General features: G+C 38.0%; 2 protein-coding genes across 2 annotated transcripts; one reads left to right on the forward strand and one right to left on the reverse strand.

Moving 5' to 3' along the window:
- Positions 1-2,911: 2,911 nt before the first annotated feature.
- Positions 2,912-6,191, reverse strand: LOC114248595 (uncharacterized). Its single transcript, XM_028181877.2, has one exon. The coding sequence runs from the start codon at positions 5,985-5,987 to the stop codon at positions 3,108-3,110; it is 2,880 nt and encodes a 959-aa protein (XP_028037678.2). The 5' UTR covers positions 5,988-6,191; the 3' UTR covers positions 2,912-3,107.
- A 2,051-nt stretch (positions 6,192-8,242) lies between these two features.
- On the forward strand, positions 8,243-22,076 carry Snrk (SNF related kinase). Its single transcript, XM_028186004.2, has 8 exons — positions 8,243-8,504; positions 10,008-10,220; positions 11,169-11,374; positions 12,222-12,557; positions 12,880-13,170; positions 13,256-13,397; positions 13,610-13,804; positions 14,353-22,076. The coding sequence occupies exons 2-8, from the start codon at positions 10,011-10,013 to the stop codon at positions 14,944-14,946; spliced, it is 1,974 nt and encodes a 657-aa protein (XP_028041805.1). The 5' UTR covers positions 8,243-8,504; positions 10,008-10,010; the 3' UTR covers positions 14,947-22,076.
- Positions 22,077-26,934: the final 4,858 nt, after the last annotated feature.

Below are 26,934 nucleotides of genomic sequence, written 5' to 3' on the forward strand. Positions count from 1 at the left end.
AACTGCTTAGTATCTGTGAAAGTGCGAAAATTAAAAAAAATTAAACAAAACCGCTGGACGTAGCTTCTCGAAGTCTTCGAAAAGGTCCACTGAAAAAAATCTCAGTATATAATCAGCATTTTGCAGAGATTATATTTTATCCCATATTATCTGATCTCATTTCATTTCATTCCATGCCAATTGATTAATGCTTAAAATTAATCAAATCCATTTCACTCCATATTATCATTTTTCATAAAAAAAGATTGGGCTCTATGGCATGATATGTTTGCCTCTCTAGTTGGAAAAATAAAACTACTAAAGAAATACTCGATCGAAACGTTAAAATCCACTAATTTGTAACACGCACTCGCACAAATGTCATTCGTAGTACTCATTTCGGTAAAATTACTCGGTTACGAGATCACAACGTTAATATGAACTCGCACTCACAAAATAACACCGAGTACGTTTGCCGCTAGGGGCGCTGTTCCAATTGCATACAAATTTGAGCAAACTGGCTCGCTAGTGAGAACGTTACAAAACTCGCACTAAGCACACTGTTAAAATTAAAAAGTCAGAATTATTTACATTATTAAAAAAGTGCTGTATAGATCATATTAAGTGTATAATCTATGGTATAGATAGCGTAGCATTCAGCAGTAAAAATACTGCAGTGACTGTCTAGCTTGAAGCATCTAGATTTATTCAGCTGTGGTTCATAATATGCTGAAGCTACCCTACCTGGATTTGTCCATCTGTATATAATTTATAAATATTTATGTTAGGTAAATTGTTATTATACTCCAAAAATTCAACTTTAGACCCGATTTTTTGGGAATCTATTTCTACAGTCATATTTACAGTGGTATAATGCGGAGTTTACATTACGAAATTAGTGTCATGCATGTTGAACTCAGTTTCACGAAAGTAGTTTCGATATATGCGAAAGTAATTTCGTTAAAAAATTAGTGTCGCGAAATTCACAGTATCGCAGTAACCATGGCGCCGTCAGCATCAAAGCTATATTTTGCTATATTCAATGTGGCTAAAGAAATGCTTATATACCTATAAACTTAAAAAAAGACAATCAAGAAAAAAAAAGTTGGTAGATTCGAGGTTGGTCAACAAGAAGGCATTTAGGTGCATTGAAGTTAGTCTCTGAATTAGCAGATGAAGATCCTGAGAATTATAAAAACTATTTTCGAATGAGTGAAGATAATTTAGATTTTTTACTGTAGGTGTTTCGGGACCCTTGTCATTGATATTCATTAATAAGATCTATTTTTTTTTCTGTACTCCATCGTTGGTTTGCCATTTTCAACGCTTGTAGCGCGTCCGAACTAACAATACACACGTCCGCACAGCGCAGGCGCTTTCGCGACATTAGTTTCACGTCTACACTACGAAATTAGTTGCATGACACTAATTTCACCAAAAAATCGCGCAGGGCACGAAATTAATTTGCATGCATGAAATTAATACATGCATTACGAAAGTATTAAATTACACGTGAAACTGTTGGTAAAACTAATGTCACGAAATTAATTTCACGCCACTAATTTCGTAATGTAAATTCGGCGTTATTGTTGATTTCATATAAAGGCAAAAGGTTAGATGAGTATATATTTTTGATGCTAAGAGAAATTTGGAGCATCTCTGGTATATGATCAGACACAAAACTGTTCATATTGATATTAGAACTGCCCATAAAATAAATAGGTAGATCCTTAGGTATTATCCTGTCAATAACAAAAACATAGTCAGTGGCCAATAGCTTCAGACAAAATCTCTGTACGATCTGAAGACGCCTAAATTTTAATGGCATAATGCATGCTTCAGATTCCACGGCATTAATTGGAGTTGAGCACATTGCTCCTGTAATAATTCTTAGTGCTTTGTTTTTGATTACATCAAGTTTTCGTAGATATCTAAGATTTGCATTCATGTAAGCCAGTTTACACGATGGGCAGAAGCTGTACCTCTAACCGACATCACCGCCAAAACAGTGGCCAAAGCATTAATTTCTTGTTGGGTGTCCCGATACGGTTGTCCTGTCGAGGTTGTCACCGACCGTGGCAGGCAATTCGAGTCGGATTTATTTCTACGGTTGTCCAAGTCCATCGGCTTTGATCACCGTAGAACAACAGCATATCATCCACAGTGCAAAGGTTTGGTTGAACGTTTTCACCGGCAGCTAAAAGCTGCCATAACTTGCCACGCAGACGAAAACTGGACTGAGACCTTGCCATGCAGACGCAAACCGGACAGAGACCTTGCCACTCGTCCTTCTCGGTATTAGGACTGCTTTCAAGGAAGACCTCCAAACGTCATCGGCAGAGCTGGTATACGGTGAACCTCTTCGCCTACTTGGTGAATTCTTCGGTCACAATGTCACTCATCACACTACTGACGTCACCGACTTCTTGGCTCGTATGAGGTCCTTTGCAGAGAAGATACGCCCAGTCCCTCCTCAACACCATTCGACACAAAAAAACATTCGTTTTTAAAGACCTCGCCACTTGTAGTCAAGTATTCCTCCGAGAAGACTTGTTACGTGGCTCACTTCAACCTACCTATACAGGACCACACAAAGTGCTTAAAAGAGGCGATAAATATTTTTCAATTCTGGTCAAAAACAAAGCTGTGACGGTAAGTATAGATCGCCTTAAGCCGGCATATATACTGTGCAATGACACCGGCACGACCTCAAACCACACATCTCCACCAGATACACCACCCACTCCACCACGCCAACACCTACCGGTAAGGACAACACGATCAGGGAGGAGAGTACACTTTCCTGATTACTATCGCCCATAGGCACGGTCTCCGGAGGGGAGTGATGTGGGTGACTCACATGTATTTATTTATTTTATAATATTTTATTATAATTACACTACACAACAACACATACATAGTTTATTTTATATCAACACATTTTTGTGTTGTCCAGCTGGAGCACTGGGTATGAATACTCCAGAGGGTCCCACAAACAAGTTCGAAAAGGAATGGTAGCGAGCGAGGTGCGGACGTATTCTCGTGTGTATGCTTCGGTGGTTGCGGGTGAACTGTCGGCGCCAGTAAAGGCGCACGCGCGGCTTGCCAAAAGGAAAGCCACTCGGTCGCTACTCTTTGAATCGCGCCGGGAGCCGACAACGAGAGTCCCTCATTGGTCGCGGCGCGCGATCAGACACGGCTGCCGACGTGGCAGGCGTTAGGGTTGCTATATACTCCCCCTCTAGTCCTGGAGAACGCCCTCGCTCCTGGACTAGGACATCAACAGCCTTAGCTGGGCGTCCACGTTTCCTCTTAGGAATCACAGGTTTGGGTAAGGAGTCTTTGTTACCGTGATAACAGGTAAGGTCTTGGGTATGGTATTTCCCTAATATAATATCAGGCGGTTTCTTCGAAGGATTCAAACAGTAAGGAGGTACTGAAATTGGTGCATGCTCACCTGTTTCGATGCGATGCTCAGCAAACGGTGTTGGACCTCCCCCTGCTCTGAAGATGTGTGCGTGCCTGTCCAGTAGGTCAGCGAGCGCTTGCCGCTTAGCTGGCGTAAGGTGAGTACCTTGGTCATCCCTACGAATGTCTGTAGCGGCGCAGGAAACTTTGCGCGATTTAGGTTCGAAACACAGATTATACTTTACCATCGCATCATCACTGAAGAACCAAACCTCCTTTTTGAAGTCGATTATTACTCCAGCTGCGGTAATAAAATCTATTCCTAATAACGTTTCATTATTGGTGGATTCAGGAAATATGAGGAATGGAGTGGAAATAATTGTCGTCTCTAGGCGTACATCGAGTGTGGTGGTAAAAACGTCCATAATGCGCACCACACCGTCGGCAAGTCTGACTCGTTGAGATGAAACGCGGAGAGGATGGTTGTTCTGCTGGAGGAGAGCGTATAGCGTATGACCCGCGATGCAGTGTTTTGCAGCTGTGTCTATTAAAGCGGTGCCGTCAAAACCCAGTATATTTATGTTAAAAATCGGCCGTACGTCACGACCAATAGGGGGTCCCGTAAGATCGTCATCTCCGCCGCAACCATAAAAACAATCAAATCCCATTACATCACGCTTATTCCCATATTTCGGAAAATTCGGGCTTATCCCGTTTTTATCACAATAATTTTCAACTAATGGTATACAAATATTACTGTCGCCCGGACATCTTTGAAGAACAAAATTTGAATCCTCTGCGACCGCGCAGGTTAATGTTTGACATTGCCAGTTTGCATTGGCATTGCAGCAAGGATGTCCGTCGACGCTAGGAAACATATCCAAATTATCATTTTTACGTTCGGCAACCAAACAGTTAACATTTTCAGTTGTGGCGGCTGAAGGGTTAACATGAGTAATGTTTTCGCTCGGACTATTATTATTTTTGCGATCTTCACTCGATCGATTACATGTTATGCATTTCGTGTTGCATGCAGTGATATTGTGGTTCTTTTCTCGAGAAGAACCTGGGCGATCAATACGAGCTCGATCGGCATTATCACTGTTATCAGTAACCTTAAACCGCGAACGATTTGAATTATGGGCAGCAAAATTATAATTTTGTGGAATTCGCCGCTGTTTATACTGTTTGTAGGTATCAGTGCATGCATCACTATTTCGCAAAATAGGTATACAAATTTCATGCACTAAATTAGAACTAAGAATACGGTCTTTTACTGATTTGTCGTTTTCAAATTTAAAACACACTTTTGAATCGACACAATAAAATGACTGATCACTTTTAATTTCACTTTCACTAGATTTCGAGTGAGTTTTATTTTTAAATAAGTTAGTATGAGATTGATCACCTTGTTTTGAATCTAACTTACGACACTGGTTCTTCTCGTGACCGAAGAAATGGCAATACGAACATTTCGGGCGTCGCTTCCTTTCGACGGAGTCAAATACACGCGGCGTTCCGGGAACAAGCAGCGGCTGCGTCGCGGGCTCGTGGCCGGGGGCGGCGCCGCTCGGAGCGCACGCGGCCGTGCGCGCTGCAACTGCTGGTGGAGGGCGGGTGCGTCCGGTGCCGGTCGTCGACTCGTATGGTTTTCTTGCTAATTCTCCCGTCGGTCTTGAGGGATCGTGCTCGTAACGAAGTTCGTCCGTCGCGTCTTCAATTTGGCGCGCTCTTTGCAAGAGCACGTCGAATGAACTTACTTCGTCGCGGTGAAGTCTCTCCCGTACGCGGCGGCTGAGGAGTCCGTAGATCATGTCCAGCTGGACTTTCTCGCTTAGGTCGCCGGCAGGTAGCTTCGCGAGAAGAGCGCGCGTCGCAGCGATGAAACGGTCCGTTCTTTCATTGTTTTGTTGACCTCGTTTGAATAGTTGAGCGTATATACGGTGTGGAGGTCTGCGATCACCGAAAGCGTCTCGTAGGGCTGATACGGCATCGCACCACGAAGATATGGAGGACTTCACACCCAGCCACCAGACGGCAGCGTCGCCGCACAACAGCATCGACAATCCCCGGACGGCGTTCTCATCCGAGATGTAAGAGCAGTCGCGATAGGCCTCGGCCGCATCCAGGAAGGCATCAAGCGACTCACCTGCAGTCCCACTAAAGCGCGCGGTACATCGGGCGAAGTTCGCGTGTGCATGTGATGCGGGCACTGGTGTTGATGTGTTGTGCCGTATCGTTTCAAATAATGATTTCAAAACCTCTGTTTGGCTCCGCTGTAGTGCCTCTACTATTGTTGACACGTGCTCGCTGGAGAAGGTGGCTTCGGCGGGGGCCACGTGGCTGTCGCCGGATCGGTTGTGGTGATTGGAGCGCGAGGCGTCAGCAGCGCCGATTTTGCAGGCGGGAGACGCGCTCGTAGATGCTTCTCGAAAGGACTCGTAGATTATGCGCGAGGCGTCGCCGGCGCCATTTTCTTGGGCGGCGGACGCGCTCGAGGAGACCGATCGCGGGACGCGGACAGACGACGGGTCCGTTGCATCATCATCCCTGCGATTTCGGCTAGCACGGTTATCACTTCGAGTGTTCACCATGACCATGAGTTCACAATTGTATTGGCAAAACCCGTACGATTCGTCGACTCACCGCTAGATTTTCCTTACCACGTTGAGGCGCCAGTTTTGTGTTGTCCTCCTTACCACGTTGAGGCGCCAGTTTTGTGTTGTCCAGCTGGAGCACTGGGTATGAATACTCCAGAGGGTCCCACAAACAAGTTCGAAAAGGAATGGTAGCGAGCGAGGTGCGGAAGTGCGGACGTATTCTCGTGTGTATGCTTCGGTGGTTGCGGGTGAACTGTCGGCGCCAGTAAAGGCGCACGCGCGGCTTGCCAAAAGGAAAGCCACTCGGTCGCTACTCTTTGAATCGCGCCGGGAGCCGACAACGAGAGTCCCTCATTGGTCGCGGCGCGCGATCAGACACGGCTGCCGACGCGGCAGGCGTTAGGGTTGCTATAACATTCATTTATCACACAATCATACAAAACATTATTTACACTAAACAAAATTAATTCACAAGCAAAGTCGGGCAATAACTGCAGTATAGCGGCGGCGCTAATATTTCGCTAGTACATCGGTGCATAGACGAACCGGTCGTCACATTTTTACCGATCCACCGCCACCAGTCGAAATCTGACTTGCGAGTGCGCATCCCGTGTTATTCTTTCTGTTCTACGCCTTTTATAATTTTTGCTTTTTCTTTCGTGTACCGCTTGTGTTGCTTGGACTATCTATTTCTTCTTACTTTCTCCTTCTTTGTATATTTTGTGTTCGTCTTAAATAAAAACATTCTTCGTGTCCTTTTGTGTTTGAAAAGACATTATAATACAATCTAAGACGACTAAAATAGCACCTTGCATTGTGCCTTTATAAACATATCTAGGTCCATGTAGGATATTGTTATATTTGACATACATTAACCGTTCATATAAAAATTTGAAATATCCATTTACAGACTTTGCCAGAGACACCAATATCACTAAGAATCTGTATAAGTAAAGAGGGATTGACATTATCAAATGCGCCACTTTTATCAAGGAAAGCGCAAGCTGTGTATGGATGGCTGTGAAAAGAATTTTTAATATCTGTAACCAGAGACATACAGTTTTCTGCTGCACTTTTACCTCTACGGAAACCCCTATGTTTTGCCCATGATTTCCCGCAATTTCCCTTTTAATGTCTTCCCCTATGGACCCTAATTTCCCCTTAAATGCGGAATTTCCTCTCATTGTGGAAACACTGACTCTCATACTCTCATTGATATACTTTTTTTTTATTGTTGCTCGCACGGTTTGTGCATTAGCCAGTGTCAAGTAATAAGATTTTTATAACTCGCTCTATTAATTACATATTTACAGTTTATGAATAATAAAAAACGAAGGAAACTTAATCAATTGGCATGAAATTAAATGAAATGAGACGAGATGATATGGGATGAAATATAATCTCGGTGAAATGGTGGTCATTTATTGAGACTTTTTCAGTAGACTTTTTGGAGGATCCCGAGAAGTTACCTTCAGCAGCTTTGTTTCATTTTTCCACATTTGTGCACTGGAAAAAACTCGACCAGGTGTTTTCTCGGCCTGGGTACGAGACCTTTAAGTTAAGTCGCTTATTTTCAAATACATATTTTATTAAAGTATGAAAAATGAGATGAAGTTGATTAATTTGAAAATATAACAAATTAGGACTATGTATATTAAATGAAACATCTCGTTCTCATCGTCTGGGATGAAATGAAGTCGTAATAAAATGGTGGTTATTTACTGAGACTTTTCAGTCAACTTTTTGGAAGAACCCGAAAAGGCATGTCCAGCGACTTCGTTTCATTTTGCTACACTTATATACATTCACAAATACTAAACAGTTAACTCAGCGGTAGACACCGGCTTAGCTCTGCCTCGTCATTACTGACGTTCATGAGTAACGATGTCCAATGGCCTGGCCCCAAATTGTCTTCCAAACAAACGAACAATTTTTTCCTCTGTTGCCCCGAAACCTCTAGACCTTTAAATTCGGCCCTGGTCCACGGTTATTATTATTATAATTATAAATTAAACAGGCACTGAATGTGGCTTTTCGGGATCTTCCCGATCTTCCAAAAACTTTGATAAATTCTTTGTAAATTCCTAATATGTAATTGAATAAATATTTCATTCCTCTTCCAACACCATATTAAGGTATTAACTTATCTCTTATTATTCAAATCATTATCAAAATCGATCAAGCGTCAGTTTTGGTTCCAATTTTTCTAACTGTTTAAGCACGGTTCCCTTTACTCTTAGAATGCATGAATCAAATAAAAAAGTCTATGGCAAAGTGTTTGTGAAATGGCGAAGCTGTATTTCTAAAAGATCAATTTAATTTTTTAGCAAATGTCGCTTTACTATGTTGATGTATGATGTAATTTTATAAATATAATATAATTTGATAAAAATTGGCACACCAAATTCATTACAAAGGGTTTGCTATTAATGGACAGAATTTATAATATGTGAAAAGGAACAATTTGATAAATTTTAAGTATTGGTTTACATTTTTCAGACTTATATTTATTTACAGGTAATTAGAGAATGTTTTTAAATAATAAAATAACCAGTGAATTAATTTTTAAATGATATGAAATAATAAATAATTTGTTTTTGGTTTTAATTTTCCATTAAACAATCATTGAATAAATCAAAAATAGGTCATGTAAAAGCAAATCTTATACATTGGCCATATTACATATCCAAATATACACATTAAAGTGCATTTTTTTATAAAACCAGTAAATCTTGTCAAAAAAAGACTAAAAAAAGTGATTGATAATTAAAATAAAAATTATTATTAAAATCTAAACATTATATTAGAATAATTATCATAATCATAAACTTATAATGGTAAGAGTTAAATAACCAACAACATTACTAAATTAATTATTTAATTTAAATTTTTAATGAAATACAATTCACTGTGCACTTAAAATAAATTTCACTTTATTAATATTATTTTATATAAATAGCTATTATTATCATAAAATTAACACTCGAAACAGCTTGACATTATAATGCCATTTGTCAATGTTTGGCCTTAGCATTTTTATCCTGTAAATATTCCCTTATTTTGCCATCTCTATGTATATGTGGAGAGAGATAAAGTTATAACATTTTAACAAGATGTGTCAATGTACAATAGTATTGTACAAAATTATAATTTACTATAAGGTGGCCAAAACTGCAATAAGACAGGTAAACAAATTATGGAGGGATTGGAACATACTCAAGAAGATGAAAGTCCAAAGTGTTAAGACACTCGTTTTCCTAATCTTTTTGGATGCTGCTGAGACTTGGACCTTAAAAGGGTGACAGATGATACATAGACGCGTTTGAAGTGTGGTGCTGGCGGTGCATGTTGCGCATCCCTTGGAGGGCTTTCTGGACGAACGCTTCCATCCTGAACAAGCTAAAAGTTGACCAGAGGCTATCCACCATATGCCTATATAGAGTGCTGCAGTATTTTGGTCATATAGCAAGAAAACCCTCTGACAACCTGGAGATACTCATAAGGATGGGTCAAGTGGATGGAAGACGATTCAGAGGTTGGAGCCAAAAAAGATGGTGTGACCAATAGCTCAAGCATCTGGATACTGGACTGAGCTACGAACTTCACTGTGCTGCTGACCGACATAAATTGCTACAAATCACAAAAAAAGTCACAGATGGGCTCATCAGGATACTCAGCAATGAGAAATTGATTGAAGCAGGAGGAGGATAGAGATTGCGCACTATCTTCGTGCATGATACAATTGAGATTTTATTCTGTGTGAATAGCTAGAAACAGTTAAATACAAATAAATTTATATTAATAAGGATACCGAAGAACTATAATTATGAGGCATGATCAAATAACATAGTTAATGTATAAAAAATGGGTCTCTAGTGTAAAATCTTTCTTCAAAACCTTATGAATTTACTTAAATTAGTTAAATTAAAACTTAAGTTATATTTTATTAATTTAGAGACTAGATGCAGCTAAAATGAAAAGTATTGTGTGTATATTTATAAGTTATCTAAATGTTTTCAGGAAATGGCAGTGAATAACAATGGCACTAGTGTAGCCAGTGGCACATATGACACAAAAATAGCAGGATTATATGACTTACTTGACACTCTTGGTTCAGGACATTTCGCTGTTGTAAAGCTAGCTAGGCATGTCTTTACTGGAGAAAAAGTTGCAGTGAAAGTGATTGACAAGAGTAAATTGGATGATGTATCAAAGTCCCATTTATTTCAGGAGGTAATGTTTTTTATTTCACAGTCACAAAACATTTCATTCGCAGCTAAATGGTTAAATTAGAAACCTTTATAATATGTAAATCATCTTAATGATTTAAACATTTTAATGGGGTTTTCTGAGTATGAGTTAAATGTTTTTTAAAAAAAAAGAATAGTATGCAATCTTCAATTTTCTGATTGCATGCATACATTCATATACTGAGCCTTGTCTCTGAGTCTTGCTTTTTGCCAATTTGTTTTAACTTAATTTTTTTTATTATTACCAAAGTACAGTTCTATCAGTCATAAAAAATATACTCAGTGTATGTGGGAAATTCACATATTCACTCATGTGAGGAATTCACATAATATATAGCACACATGTGCATTAGGTGCCATCCATAAATTAGATCACACGAATTTTAGGACTTATTTATTTTATGTTTGTATTTAAAAATTGTCAAAAGAATAACTTTTTAAGATGTTCTTATTTTTATTAAATAATCTTTAATAAAATCCCTTTCTAAGAGCACTCGGCGATGACTTGAAACTTATTTAAACCCGTACCATTCAGAATTTTTGTGAATTTTCTATCTCATTTGCATTAGAAAGCCGCTCTTGAGGTTGGATGTTGTTGCCTGAGAGATAAATTCATAGGGTGCTAAAGCATTAATAATTATAGGTCAAATTAGTAAATTTTTAAAGTTTTTTATTCACATATAAATTTCTCGTTTTGTGTGAAGTCACAAAGCTTTTGATGCCCCAGCCTCTTTCTTCTCAATGTCTACCCCCTTTAACGTGTGAGGTAATTTATAGATGACCCATTAAGTAACAAGAAAGAGTCTGTCTTTAACATGAAAAAGAAAGTATAAAATTCATGAATTTATGATAACAATTTTATTGTATTGTGTCTTTGTCAAATTATTCCAAATACAGGGAGTACTTATTAATTTCAGATTTTGTTTTACAGGTTCGATGTATGAAATTGGTTCAACATCCAAATGTCGTACGCCTATATGAAGTAATAGATACACAAACTAAGCTATATTTAATTTTAGAATTGGGAGATGGTGGTGATTTATATGACTATATCATGAGACACGAATCTGGTCTTTCTGAATCTCTAGCACGTGATTATTTCAGACAAATAGTTCGTGCAATCTCGTATTGCCATAGGTTTGTATTTTAAACTTATAAAAAAATTGTTTCATAGGTTACAAATTAACATACACTTGGTTTTCTATGTCTGTGTAAATTCTCCTGACGCCTTTATACCTTCTAATGAGAATCATACTTAACACATGCTTATGAATGCTTTCCAAGATGAAAGAATAATATTGTGTAATAAAGACCAAAACCTCAAATCATAATTTACCGGGTGTGCTGTGAGCTAATTCACCAACCTAAGCAAAAAAAAAAAAAACTTGAGACATAAAATAATTGATTTGTTTTATCATTCGAAATATAATTTGAGTATCATCCTACATTGCTTAGTATTAGGTCTGAAGTATAAATAGTGACAGATTACATTTAATTGCCTAAAGGTTTCATTAGTATTCATTTTCCACTAGGTTTAACTGTATTAGAGTTAAACATATTGTATACTGAGGCCTTAAGCTAGGATTTTATCCTCTGTTGTAAATACTGGGTAGACATGAAAGTCAGAAACAAGCATACCAAATGTCTTAAATAAGTAACTCTGACACGAAATCGAACTCAAATCCTTTAGTACTAGTCAGAGTCTAAAGGATAGACTAAAGGATTTGAGTTCGATTTCGTTTCGAAGAGACATTAGGCATTAGCCTGATGCAGTAATATAATGAAATCTATGAAAATTTATTAATTAATCTATACCTAAGCTATGAGACTGATTCACATATCAGCAAAAGCTGCTATTTTCCTATTCAAAATAATTAAAAAATTAAAGGCATGCTAAAATTGCTTTTAAATATTGACATAATATAATCAAATATATTTGTAATCTTGTATAAAGTTTAAAAAGTTAAAATTTTTTGTTTTTCAGATTACATGTTGTTCACCGAGACCTCAAACCTGAAAATGTAGTTTTTTTCGAAAAATTAGGACTAGTCAAATTGACTGACTTTGGTTTTAGCAATAAATTTTGTCCAGGTCAGAAATTAGAGACATCCTGTGGTTCACTTGCTTATTCAGCTCCTGAAATATTGTTGGGTGACTCTTATGACGCTCCTGCTGTGGACGTCTGGTCTCTCGGCGTCATTCTCTACATGTTAGTATGTGGACAGGCTCCATTTCAGGAAGCCAATGATAGTGAAACTTTGACAATGATAATGGATTGCAAATATACAATTCCTTCACAAATTTCAAATTCATGCAAAAGGTAAATAAACTTAAAATAGCTTAAGTTGTTTAGTGTAGGCTGGAGAGATAACTGCCAAGCGGGATAGCTGGAGCCCATAGACACCTTGAGATTTGAGATTGAAACCTCAAATATGTACATTTGAAAAACGTCTTACTTCACCTTTCCGTCAAACTAAAATGGGCATTCATTTTTGACATTAGGAATATCCACCCTTCCGTCAAAGTAAAATGGACATTCATTTTTGACATTAGGAATATGGAGGGAGGTGTAAATCCAAATATTAGGTTTTAATGTTTTAAAAATATAACCTTGTGTAGATTACACAGAAAAATAATTCCAGACTCATAGGAAGAATGTTAGTGAGAGAACCAGAGAAACGGGCGTGCCTATCCGAAATCGCCACAGATCCTTGGGTCACTGCAGGTGAAGGTGTCACCATAGAAGACTTCGATACGCCGCTCGTTGCCAAAGAACAATTAACTGATGAGGACCGTTCAGCTATAATACAAAGAATGGTTAGTGGCTCTATAGCCACCAAAGAAGAAATATTGGAAGCTCTCGATAAAAACGAGTACAATCATATAACGGCAACTTATTTTTTACTCGCCGAAAGAAAGTTGAAATCAAATAGGTGAGAACTAGATTTTTAATTCGATATTTTTAGAAGTGAGAAAAAAGTTAGTACCATATGCTTCACAGTCGATCTGGTATTCCAGGTCGGAAGCGTTGCGCAGACAAGAGGGTCCGCGTCGTCCCGAGGCTCTGAGCGTGCAGCGCGCCGCCCCGCAGTCCCTGCTCGCGCCCCCCGCGCGCGCCCTCGCACCGCGCACGCCACGGACGCCGCAGGACGTCCCACCGGTCAATATACTTAAACCTTTAGCTTTAAAAAAATCGAGTTGTTCTAATTTTCAAACCATACATATCATTTATTCATGACAATTAAGGAAAGTGGCAACGATCATGCGACCTTACAAAATACCTTACTATAAGTCGAATTAGTTTGCTAATTACAAAATATGTCAATACAAGTACAGTAGCAATTATAATTAAATTAAAATTTGAAATTATAGAGGTCTAGAAAATGCAGTATAGTAAGAGAAGAAGATGATGACGAGGAGAGCGCGGTCCCGGGCGGTTGCGGTGCGCGGGACGGAGACACGCGACGCGGCTCTCGCTCCGAGGGACGTCTGCATCTCGCAGCCAGGCTCGTGCCGTCCGCGCAGCCCTCCCACCGCCCCGCCCTCTTAGCGGATAACCTCACAAAGGTACGATATTACTACAACCAATTTTGTGTCCCAATTATGTCAATCCCAAGTGTCCCAATTTTACACCTATATTCGAAAAGAATTATCGGAGCTTTATAAGTTTTTATTATAATAAGAAGCCTATTTTAGTCCATAGAAAGTTTCATAGAAATCATTATTCACAGTAGTTTGCTAAAGATTATATCACTAATTTATGGGTTATCAAAATCTTAAACTATAGTACGAACTGTTGCCGTTTCATTATTAATGTCAAGACATTGACAAAAGAAAAAAATAATAATGATTAAATAGCTGACCGAAGTTGGCTTTAATTTATATTACAAACGACATAACATAACAAATAATTGGAACTTAACAAGGGATAGGCTTAAGTGAAATATATTAATAATAATGGTTAAACCTTCGATGAGCAGTTATATTATAGATACACCTACCAAGCATATAAATTAAAGATTATAAAAAAATCGGTTTTAGATGGGTAAATGAACTCAAGGTCCTGCTAATAGATATTGCATGAAGTGGAAGTATATCAACCTTCAAATTTTCAGGTGAATTTGGATGATGAAGGTGGCGGGATCGCAACGCCGGCACCGAGAGTGCCGCCGCCGGCTCCACCTCCCGCACGCCGGAACCGAATAGAGTGTCGCCGCCGAAGACCTCGCGCCGGCTCTTGCTCCTCGTCTGACTTATCCGATGACGACTCCGAGAAAAAGAAGCGGGCTGCCGAACGAGCCGACGTCGCACTTGATGGTGCTCGCCGAGATTCTCATGACGACTCCAGCGACAGTCAGGAGCGAGGAGCCGGGGCCGGTGCCGGGGCGGTCGGCGGCTCCGAGGCGGGAGCGCAGGCCGCCGGCGACGGCACGTCAGCCGCAGGGGGGCGGGGTGCGAGGGGCGGGGACGCGGGTGGGGACGGCAGGGCGGGCAGCGGGGCGGGCACGGGCCGGCGCCGCCGCACCTCTAAGCACGAGAGTCGGCTCCGCGAGTCGCGGTCGTTGAACCGCATCGCGGAGGTGGAGGAGGCGGGCGGCGCGCGGTGGTCTCGCAGCGGGCTGGTGTCGCTGTGCGGCCGCCCGCTGCTCCGACTGCTGGCGGCGGCGCGTCCCTCTCCGTCAGCGCGCCGGTTGCACGGACTGTGTTAGCGACTCCGCTGGTCTATAAAGTCCCTTTCAGTTTAAACGTATTGATTTATTTCGTCTTTGAACTTGAGCATCTGTCGAGTCTGTCCGTGAAGCATGGTCCGACGCCAGCGACCGAATCGACCTGCGTAACGTTTCAGACATGAAACAGAAACTTGATTTTTAATGAAAAAAAAAACCACATGCTACATTTACTATGTCTTTAAAAGGCAAAAAAATACAGTACGGTTTGTACGATTCTTGAAGGTTTGTTCATTTTGTATAACGAATTATAGAAGTCGGTCGCAGTTTTGCCATCGAGCTACTCGTTGGTTCGTTCGACTATATTTCACAGGTGACGACAGGGTTTTTGGACTTCTACTTTGATTGAATATTATAAATACAATCTTTATAAAGCTCGTGCTTATAAAATCTGCAATATTTGTACATATATTCTGAAACAGCTGTTAGGTGACAATTTTTAATTTTATTGAACATTTTCCTAGAAAAAACTACAATAGGATTTAAATAATTCACCTTGGTTATTTTTTAAGCTATGTTTCATAATTAATTTACAGGTGTGACAAAAAGTTGCAATAATAAATACTAAAGGCATATATATGTTCAATAATTATTATTATACAATATTCGATGCCAGTACCATAACTTTGTAATGTGGCTGATAGCAAAGTTAAGATTATTTTTTTACTAGGGTTTTATTTATTAGAGAGTTTATACATATTTGAATTAAATTAAAAGTGCAAAATAGTATTCAGAGGATTGGAACATGGTGATATGTTGTATCCAAACGTTGGTTGGCAAAGTGTGAAGTCACTCTGAAGGAATATTTTTTATTTTAATATTCTCCAATACTTTCTATCTATATAAATGACTTATAAGCCCATGCCTCTAAAGTCTTTATAAATATAAAGTTTCCACTAAGTATGTACGGAATCCGTCCATTTTTTTCTTTAATTCACAATAATACATTTGGCCTGTGAATATTATTGCACCCTGCGTTATACCTGTATAAATATCATTTTTGAGATTATTACTTCATAATTTAATGTTTTTTTTTTATGCAAAAAATATATACCCATGTATTTGTATTCTATTAGATGTCAATCAATTTAATGTTCTTTTATATTTTACGGGGATGTTTCTTGTTTATAAAGAATGTTAATTCGCAGAACTGTAAAGTCATACGTCAACAATAATTACATACAAACGTGAAGCTGCATATTTGTTATGTTTAACAGTTGCTGTTGATTTAAATGATATTGAATTGAAAAATATAATTTAATATTATATATTACAAAGAAATGAATCAGTTATAGCTGATGTATATTTCCATTTATGTTAAATTTTATTAAATGTTTTTTGTATTCGTAAATATAATTATTATTACAAGGTTTCATTGTATAATGTAAAAAATTCATCCAAAAGTAGGTTTTTGCAAATTTATTCGTTACGATATTCCAATATCGTAAAAAACTGACTTTGCCTATAGCTTCGTCGTCTGTCCATCTACTGCAGCAAATAAATATGTATAGAGAATTTTGGATTAACAGCGCCGAGGCCCCGAACTAATAATAAAAATATTTTATTAGATTTATTTCAGTCTTGACGTGTTCATAATATAACTAGATGATGACTCGGTTTTTTTTTTTGATAACGCCATGTTGTTGTGTCTTCAATGCGGTTAGTTGCCCTCAATTAAGAAAAATAGTATTATTATTCGCCAATAGATGTCGGGAAGAGTTGATTATTGAAAACACGAATAAAACATCATTTTCTGAAAATAAATCGTAGCTAGATCGATTTATCGCCCCCGAAATCCCCTGTATACTGAATTTTATGAAAATCGGGAGCCGTTTCCGAAATTCAGATTATATATATATTTATATACAAGAATTGCTCGTTTAAAGGTATAAGATAAATATCACTGTTTGGTTACTGGCGATACGATGAATTCAAAAAGTTAACGGAGACTGTATTTACTGAATGCTTACTAATCTATTGATAAATGTGTGTAATAACTTGAATAACTTACCTTTGTAATAACTGATTTGACCAAACAAATTTAATGATTGTATACCTAATAATATAATATCAATGCATTTTTTAGTCCGATCCTTGATAGATTCGCATTTTATATAATTGTTATTAAGAAATATTAATTGAGATTACGCGTCAGGTGCTACCCGAACTAAATTTGTGAACATTTTGACATAAATGTTATCAAATAGGTATAAATGTTCCAATTATTTAAAATTATTTACAAAATTTATTACGTTCTAGATTATGTTTTAAAATATTTTATTACAATAATATATTATATTATATATAAATAAATTTTTGCACTAAAATATTATTTGGTACTTGAGTTGCGTGCTGTTGTTCACAAATCGTAATGAACAAATGGACGCAGAAATTACCAACGTTAGTCTGACGTCACAGTCAATAATACCTTTTTGTAATAATTTTTGGGAAAACTGTACATCGCTAAAACAAGGGATGTACATAAAATACTATGTTAAAAGCCTATACAAACTATGACTAGTACAAAGGGATCAGTGGCAATTAAGTTGAATTGTATTGGATTAGTTATTTCTCTTTTTGATGCGTAACTAATGAAGTTTAGGGAATATTAAAAAAAAAAGTCGTAATCATGACACCACTTCCACGGCGAACTCGTCGGCCCTACTAGAATAAAATCAATGAAAATAGCACAGTAGTCGCGTGAGACATCTCAAAATATAAATTAAATAACGTTCAATACCTAAACACCGCCAAGTCTATACTTGAAATAGGTATTGGCATTACATCGCATCCATCCACAGTAGCAGTAAAATGAGATGCTCCATTTTAAGCGTTTTCTCCAAATTAACGTTCTTGTGATGTTTATCAATCCCGTGTCATCGTTATCATTTTGCTTATAATACATAACTTTTATGACTTTTTATATTCCTGTCATCAGTGTGCTTAGTGAGAGTTTTTAACGCTCTCGATAGCGTAAAAGTGAACTATAATTTGTATGCAGTTGGATCAGCGCCCCTAGCGGCAAACGCAGGCAAACGTTCCAACTGCATACAAAATCCAGTTAACTTTTACACTATCGAGAGCGTTAAAAAACTCGCACTAAACACACTGTAACTTTTCTCTTACTTTGTTCGGTTTATACAAATTCACAAATAAATCTCCACAAAAATTCATCTACGCACACGCACTACGCAAAAGCACGGATTTCCGTCCTATTTACATCTCTATTATTCAGTTAGCACCTTTTTGTAGCGCCGATTAATTGCCCTACAGCACATTTATTTTGAAAAAATACTCGATTTCATATTTAATCCATATAACTAAAAATCAATGTTCGCTCGTTGTCTTGGACCACTTCTCTGTTTTTCGATTTTATCATCACCCCGTGCTCTTTATCATTTGGCAGCCTCCGTTGATACTGTTGTATCCAAAGACCGCTTGACCGGTTAGGTAAACATGTTTAATGATTTCCCTATCTTAAACCCCCGTTTGCATTCAATGAAACGCCCATTTTTTTTGTCATGGACTCTATCGGTGTATGGACTTAGATTCATAATGAATATTGCCCAGCATTTCGAACAAATACGCTACCTGCCCGGCATATAAAAATAATTTTAATATCGTGAAAAATTGATGCTTTTCTTACTTTGCCCTATATTAATCTTTTGAATACTCTGTCAGTGGAACAATAATGGGTATAATGTTTCAAGCTCGCAAAATATTTGTGGGAGATCTGTGACGTCACCGCTGCGCTCTATAGCTCCTAGATCTTTAGCTGACCAGTTGATTTTATTTGTTTAAGTTTTGTTAACACAACACATAACTCAAACCGAGACATTTTATTCCTAATATTTAACTACCCTTTAGGTCTTGATGAAGTATCCCTTCACTTATCTAAATTCCAGAACACATTCAATACATCCATTATTACAATTTTACGTTTAAAATATAATTCTTGTGCAGTAATAAGGGCTGTTTGTTCCCCATTTCACAGTAAATGTTTTCTGCTAACGATTAACAGATTTTGGAATGCGAGTGTTGCGTGGGATATTATAAATATATTTAAACCGATGTACTCTTATAGTGCCATTTGTATGTAAAAAAAGCTTCAAATTTTAGGGGAATTAGAAGAAAAATATTTATAACCTAGTCTTATAGGTAAAGGTACAGTAAAACCGCAGTTACAAAAAAAAACTTCAGAGGTGTCAAGGGACACCCGGGTGGAACGAAGTTCCTTTCGATTAATTAGTGAAGGAATTGTAATTTTTTTTTTTAAGTTATAATAATAAATTACGGCATTATGAAGAAGAAAAAACAATACTATGAACTAAATTACTATTGTTGAAACGCTATCTCGAGAAACTGTACTCATTACGCGGACCAATCGGATACGAGCAATGTCACGCGATAAGCGCCTACACGTTGATTGGTCAGAATGACGGATCTAAAAAGTGTCGTGACAACTTTTCATAAGAATTTTTTCCGTCTAGCCCCCTTTCACAACGCGCGATAAGGAACTTCGTTCCAACAAAAAATAAATTTGGAAATTTCATAATTAGTAGGTACTTACGTTATACTGACAACGTATTTCGTTTCTCCTTATCAATAAAAAGCGTATTAATATGCGAGAATGACATGCAATCCATGCTTACTGATTAACAACTCGCGATCCGTGACTAATAATCACGTTTGTTTTGGTTTTTAGATACGTTCCCGGCTTACCTTATAGCCCAGAAGCATCCGTATGCCCTAATGACTGATAATATAATAACTGTTTTTATATCTAAAACTAATTTTTGGTCACTGTAATAGCTTGTATCGCCCCAGCACATTGACATCGTTAACAGCACGGAATTAAGTGGCTCAAATTAAAATAATGCATTGTTATTATAAATGTAAATTATAGATGCACGCGTTTGCAACAGATCCAAAACTCTGTGTGCTTAGTGTGAGTTTTTTAACGTTCTCGATAGCGTAAAAGTTAGCTCATATTTCTATGGAATGGGATCGTTTGCCTACGTTTGCTGCTAGGGGCGCTGTTTCAACTGCATACAAAATTTGGTTAATAATAACACCGGTAATATTATATTCACAGTAATGTGCCATACCAGTTCTAACGTTATAAAATAATTATAACAACAGTTTAATTTAACATATTTTTAACCGATACCAGAAACTCAGTTGTATGAATTTTTTGTGGACCTACGTGATTTTGAAAATATTTTTATTCTTTTCAAGGGTATACTCACGAGATGGGCTAATTGTTAAATCTTATCGATAAATTTCACTCTTGAAGTCGATTTATTTCCTTTTTAAATTATAATCATATTAAATTGTATTTTAATTGAATTGAGAATATCAATTTCGCAGCTAATTTAAAAAATCATTTGATTGTAGCAATTCTCTGTACCATTATTATGAAACCTTTTGAGTAGTTGATTTTATAAATGTTTTACAATAAAAAATCTACGTGTAAATAAAATAATTATTGTTGTAAATAGATAGTTTAGCTTTATCGTTGTAAATTATCATAATAGCACTTTAACATCAATATAATTTATTGCCTTAACGTTGTTAATTATTACGACAATGTATTTTTTACGGATAAATTTAGTTTTTGGCGCAATTTTGTGCTTTATTTCGCAATAATATGTCTTGACCAAAGATAAGGTGTGAATGTGTTAAATGATTCCTAATATTTGATGTGCTGTTTGGTGCCAAGTTATTTGTCTAGATTAATTTATATATTATACAAAAGTCTATCTACTTAGATTATAAATTATGATTTTAACTCGCATCTGTTATCTAGCGAATTATTCGAAGCGGGTGCTTTTTTATCTGTGATTAGTTTCAATAATATCTAAACCTGTTATTAATATTCACTGCGTATTTTACCAGTAATATATCGTGTATTGCATCTTCCGATCGGGTTTGAAGCTAAATGATAATGTATAAGACAAAGCACGATGTAACTATTTTTAGGTTACTTGCACTATATCCATTAATACAACAGAATTTAAATAACATTACGATCGACCGTAAAGTGTCAAATAACGCACTAAGAAGAGCTCCGAACTGAAAGTGAATGGTAAAATTAAATAATTTTATAGTTTTCATTACTTTCATTAATAGCCTTTGCCGTACCACAAATGAATATGAAGAGTACATACCCACAATTCATATTCGTGCTTATGTATTGCAATTTATTTAAAACTTATTAAATTTCACGCAAAATCGGCTCTTGTGTTTTAAATATAATTATGTAGTTTCAATCCATACATAACAGATGAGTTTGTAAACATCATTTTAGCGCGTATTTTTTGCCTACGAAGTATTGTACTTAAAGGTAAATTCGAACCTCATTATTGCCATACTAACTGTGGTAACTGGTAAGCTCAGGCCACTTTTGCGTTGACGGCCTCATATAAGTTTTTATTTATTAACATGTTGACTGTAGGTCACCGATGCTCTACGTGGCGCACTGTGGTAACTATGTAGATTTCTCTCTTCGATCTTCTAAGAGACCGGAATATCTAGTAGTCTCCGGGAAAGATGAATCCGAAGATACTGAGAATGGATTTATTTCTAAGAGACCTAAAAGATATACATTAGAAACAAAAGAAGGCAAAGTTAGGTAATCCAGAAGCTTAGTAACAGAACGTAGGGCACTGGTGACCGACATGGCAGTCAAAGTGTTAAGATTGATTACTTCAATAATAATCGTAATGTAACGTAACGTTACGTAATGAAACGAAATTTGCCAAAATCTGAGTCTTGCCGCCTTGACACTTTACTGTCGGTAGTATAGATTAAACCCAAATAAAAACACATTTTACATAGTACAAGTTAGATGTTCTTTGCCTTATGTTTCTTTCGTTACGTGTTCTATTTCACAAGATGAACTCTAATTTAAAAATGTTTCGATGTAAAACTCCTTCAGTAGGTAGGCGTTTTGTAGATACACTAAATTTACTGTTCTTTTGAGCACAGGTATGGTAGTATCACTTTATTTTTCAAAGAGAAACGTTTAAAAATGTAAGAGCTGCTTTCGTATCTTACTGTTGATTTGAAATTGTAATTATTATAATTTGATTTAATATAATGGAGAGACATATATTTTTTTCATTAAATTACCCTCGCCTCCCTAGACACATTACTTCTAGTGAGTAAGTATTCATAATTTAATAATAAGCTCGAAATACAAAAGCGTTCTATTGCGACGTGAATATTAAACCACTGAGTATCCACCGTTCTGTGAAAACCACTATATAGGTACATAATCTCTACTCGAGTCCCAACAAATTTGTTACAAACGCAGCATGCAGTAGCTTTTTTAAAAGCATTGTATACACCCAACTGAACACGCCCTACCTGGTGGAAGGGCGTATTGTAAACTTAAACTGTAAAATTGTGTGGTGCTCCAAATTCCTACAATACTCTGAAAACGCTGCTGCCTATTCTTCGATGAAGCCCCCCCTACTCTATTTTTATGACACCCAAATGAAGAGATGTAGTGCTATTCTAGACCGTCATGATACTGCCATGTGAGACCACATGAACGTCAAGTACGATCTCAAATTTAAAAAGGTTGCGCAAACTTCCTTATGCCAGAATAAGTATACGCAGACTGCACGGTTAACAGCTCACCTTGTATTGAGTAGTAACCGTAAATAGTCATAAAACGTCTCTGCAAGTCACTTAAGAAATGTCGACCTTCACGACGATTCTACCTTTCTGTCTATTCTTCTAAATTTAGAAGCGATGCGTAAGCATCATAAAGTAGCGGAGAACGCTACTTCAACAAAGCGGCGCCAAATGATAATCCTTTTATCGTAGCCGCCACTGTTTGCATAGTTACATATTTGACCCACGGTCGGATATGTAACCCGCTGTCTCCCGAAATGTAAGACATGGAGACCCCGGGGCTACGGAACGGAAAATAAAATAAAACTCCAATAAAATATTAAATGCTTAATTTAACTGTTGAATCATCTAATAGAACACTGATTGAGAAACAATATGATTTAAAAGGGTTAAGAAATATTAAAAGTCCATGCTAAAAAAGGCTATCTAAACTGGTTTTTCATCAAAAATCATCGTTTACATTCTATGACTCTTTTCACAAGTCTCAGCATATGGGCAATCAATTTGTAGATGGTGTCTTATGATATACCTATTGCTCCAATTTTCGCATAAAGCATTCCACATTTCTTTTTGCGAGCATTAGTCACGATTACGGACGTTCCTATCAAGTTCTTCCCACGAAAGTTCAATGGGATTGAGATCCGGGCTCTAAGGAGGCCAAATCATGTTTTTAATACCCCTTGTGCTTTTTCCTCTTCTAAATATCCTCTGCATAATTTAGAGCTATGCTTTAGATAATTATCTTGTTGAGAAATGAATCCATCTCCAATTAATCGCATTGGATGGAAAGGCATTTTGTTCTAAAACATATTTGTACTGTTCCTTTTTCAATTTTTTTTCAATTGTTATCAAATCATCAGTTTCTTTGCTAGAGAAATAATCCCACACAATAATTAAGCCACCTCCATGTTTGATTGTATGGACTACACATTCTGGCATCATCTTTTCTTGGGCACTGCGTCGAACGTAAATGCTTCGTTTTGAACCGAATAGTTCAAACTTGGATTCATCGGTACAAAGAACTTTTTAAAAATCTTCAGTCTAATCTTGATGGTCAAGAGCTCACTGGATCCGTTTTCTCTTGTTTTGTGGTCTTAGCAGAGGTTTTCGAACGGCGACGCGACTATATAACCTCGCATCTCTCAGTCGCCGTTTTACTGTAGTCAATGATAATTAAAGGTTTAACTCGAGTTTTGTTTCATGAACGCGGATTTCTGATGCTGTTAAGTGCCTATTTTGCTTGCTGGTATCAATAATGATATTCACTAGACGTGGTAGCTCCCGGCCTTCCCGAGAGTGGGCGATTTTGAAAATTGCCTGTATCCCTGTATAGAGTGATTGTGTCATAAACACAAGTCTCCGATAACTTCAGTTGTAAAGCAATCTCACGTTCGGATTTGCCTTCATTATGTAAAACAACGATGGCATAACGTACTTCACTGCTAATTTCGCGTGCTTTTTTCCATTTTAAGATGTCTTCACTGTAGAAATCACAAATTTAAACTATTTGAGATTATTTGTGAACAAACCCAAGTAAACTCAGGTAATAAGAAGTCCGAAATACGTGTTTTCAGAAGATAAATAATCCTAATTATTGACCAATGCGAAACAAAACCAAAGTAATTAGTAATGAGCACATTATAAAAATATTATTGACTCTACCACCTGACTAGCGAAGCGTTGTCGGTGTTTGAAAACAATAGATGTTTATTATCTTGGGCAATAACTTGAAAGTAAACAAAAGAATGATTTCATTAAATATTAGATATTATATAACAATAGAATATGCAGATGTGCATCTCTTTTATTGATCTTATGGGATTTTATTACAATTGATAGATAATTATGATGTTTATGGGCGGTCTTAAACTTTTGGCCAGTAGTGTAGTCTAAATAAGATTTACTCCGAGTTGTGCACCCATGGCCCAAATACCACAGATTTTAACAAAGACATTGACTTTGACTCCGATGGTACAGTCGTTAGATTCGCGAACAATTATTGTGAGCGCACTGATAATTATGCACTACAAACAGCAACGAACCTTTGCTAAATAATCGTTTGATTTAGATTAAATAGATAATGAGATATTGTCAGACTTCATGTGTGTACGCCTAGCAGAATATAATAAAAATACATTTTAGATGGATAAGCACCTAATAAGTTAACTACCATTCTCCAATAGTTGGTACATATGTATATACAAAATTTAGTCTTATCTTTTTTTCACCTACCTATGCTGATAGCCTTGAGAGGCTATTTCAGCTTCGCCCTGACATGTAGGTGAGCTCACGGGGCTCAAACCAGAGTGCTGCTAACACTGGTCCTGGCAAGAGCAGTGTTTCACAGAATCTACCACCGGATCGAAAACGCGACCCACTGAGAAGATCCGGCGAGAAACTCAGTGGGCTGTGTCTATGGGTTAATTCGCTCGTCGAGCCCTTCGTCGCAAGCGACGGGTTCGGCGAGGACGGTGACCGGTGCTTGTGGTACCTAAAAGCACCGTTAATGGATCGGGAGGATCCGTAATGACTTGTTTTGGGCTGCGTCGACTATTTACCATTCGGTCTACAGGATCGGCTATGTAATTCCCAGCGGCCACGACAAGAAGGTTCTCATGTCGTGCCGCCTTCTCAAAGTGGCGCAATGATGCCGACTGTACATACTTACTGACTGAGTCAAGCTCCAGGTCATCATGGAGATCCACGATCCCTAGGAACCATGTTGCTCCGACGGCTATCCTGCAAAAAACGAGATTGAATAACTTGAAGGGGTTTCAAATTGGTGCAGGCCGCGTGAGAGAACACTACACTTGCATACGTCATGACGGGGCGTATGTAAGTTTTGTAAAGTGTCACCTTATTTCGAAAGGACAATTTGCTTCGCTTGCAAATCATCGGATAGAGGCGTCCTAGTATGAAGGCGGCACGATCGCGTCCGTCTTTAAATGTCATCCCTCTGTCGAGGGTGACGCCTAAGTATTTGACCTTCGGGGCCCACGGTATGGGTTGGTCGTGCATCATGATGGGGCGAATGGCGTAGGCAGGTTTTAACGCGCCTATTAGGGAGTGGGCTGCTTGAAGTGGTATTCGGATAGCGACCCCTTTTGAAGAGCACCGCTGTGCTTTTCGTGGAGTTGATGTCAATGCGCCACTTCCGGAACCACTGTCCCATAGTGGTTACTGCGATCTGGAGTCGCCGATGCAATAGCGCCTTCTTCCTACACGAGTAGTAGATAGCCGTGTCATCGGTGAAGAGCGCTAGATGAGTCTCCAGAGACCGGGGTATATCATTGATATACAAACTAAATAATAACGGGGAGAGCGCGGAGCCTTGCGGGACTCCAGCTGTCAGGTGACGGGGGCGAAAGCGAGTTCCCTCTACTCGATATCGAAACGAACGGTTCGACATGAAGTCTCGTATGATGAGCACGAGTCTGTCTGGCACTCCCATGTTATACAGTTTGTAAATCAAACCGTTATGCCAGACTTTATCGAACGCCTTTATGATATCGAAGAAGAGGGCTCCGGTTGGATTGGTTTCCGCCTATTTAGCCCTATTAAGATATGCTCCGTGAGGCGGTGCACTTGTTGTACGCTCGAGTGTTTGGCGCGGAGCCCAAACTGCTGGTCTATTAAAATATTTTATTTTCGTTAATGAAGTCCCAGAGGCGTTTCCGAAGGAGACGTTCGTATATTTTGCCTATCACTAGGAGGAGACTAATCGGACGGTTAGTCTTATCGACAAGACTTTAGTTATATTGTAATCGGCTGATCGTGTGCTCCGTATATGTTCAACACCTATAGAAAATACCATAATATTTTCTTTGGTATTGCCTCATTTGCATGTATAACGCGCACCAGACTAACTAGGCCGAATGAGTAGGTATTGTACTAAGCACAATTTGTCACACGGTTTGAATTGCAGTGTAATCTATATGTATAACATAATTTATATTTTTATCGAATTTCAATCTTTCCTTATTCGATATGTATAGAAATTTAAGGATTGATTTCCACCACAAAGAAACATTACAAATGAACAATCATTATTTTTAAATGACTCGACTTCATTATTCTTCTTTATTGCCTCGTGGAAGAAAAGGTTTTTTTAGCCTAGCCATGCTAGTAGCTTCGAGGGGTTACAGTTTCACCGAACGAATAGTCAAGCTCACGAAGCTCAGCTTGACACATTTGGTAACAATAGCCCTAGCGAGGCAGTGCTTCGCTTAATCAGCCACCAAAACGGCATCGCTACTCACTAAAAAGATCCGACGACAAACTCAGTGAGATGTGTCTGTAGGTTAAGTTTCACGACGAGCCCTTCGT

This window comes from Bombyx mandarina, chromosome 11 (assembly GCF_030267445.1).
Source record: "Bombyx mandarina strain Sakado chromosome 11, ASM3026744v2".
NCBI lineage: Eukaryota > Metazoa > Arthropoda > Insecta > Lepidoptera > Bombycidae > Bombyx > Bombyx mandarina.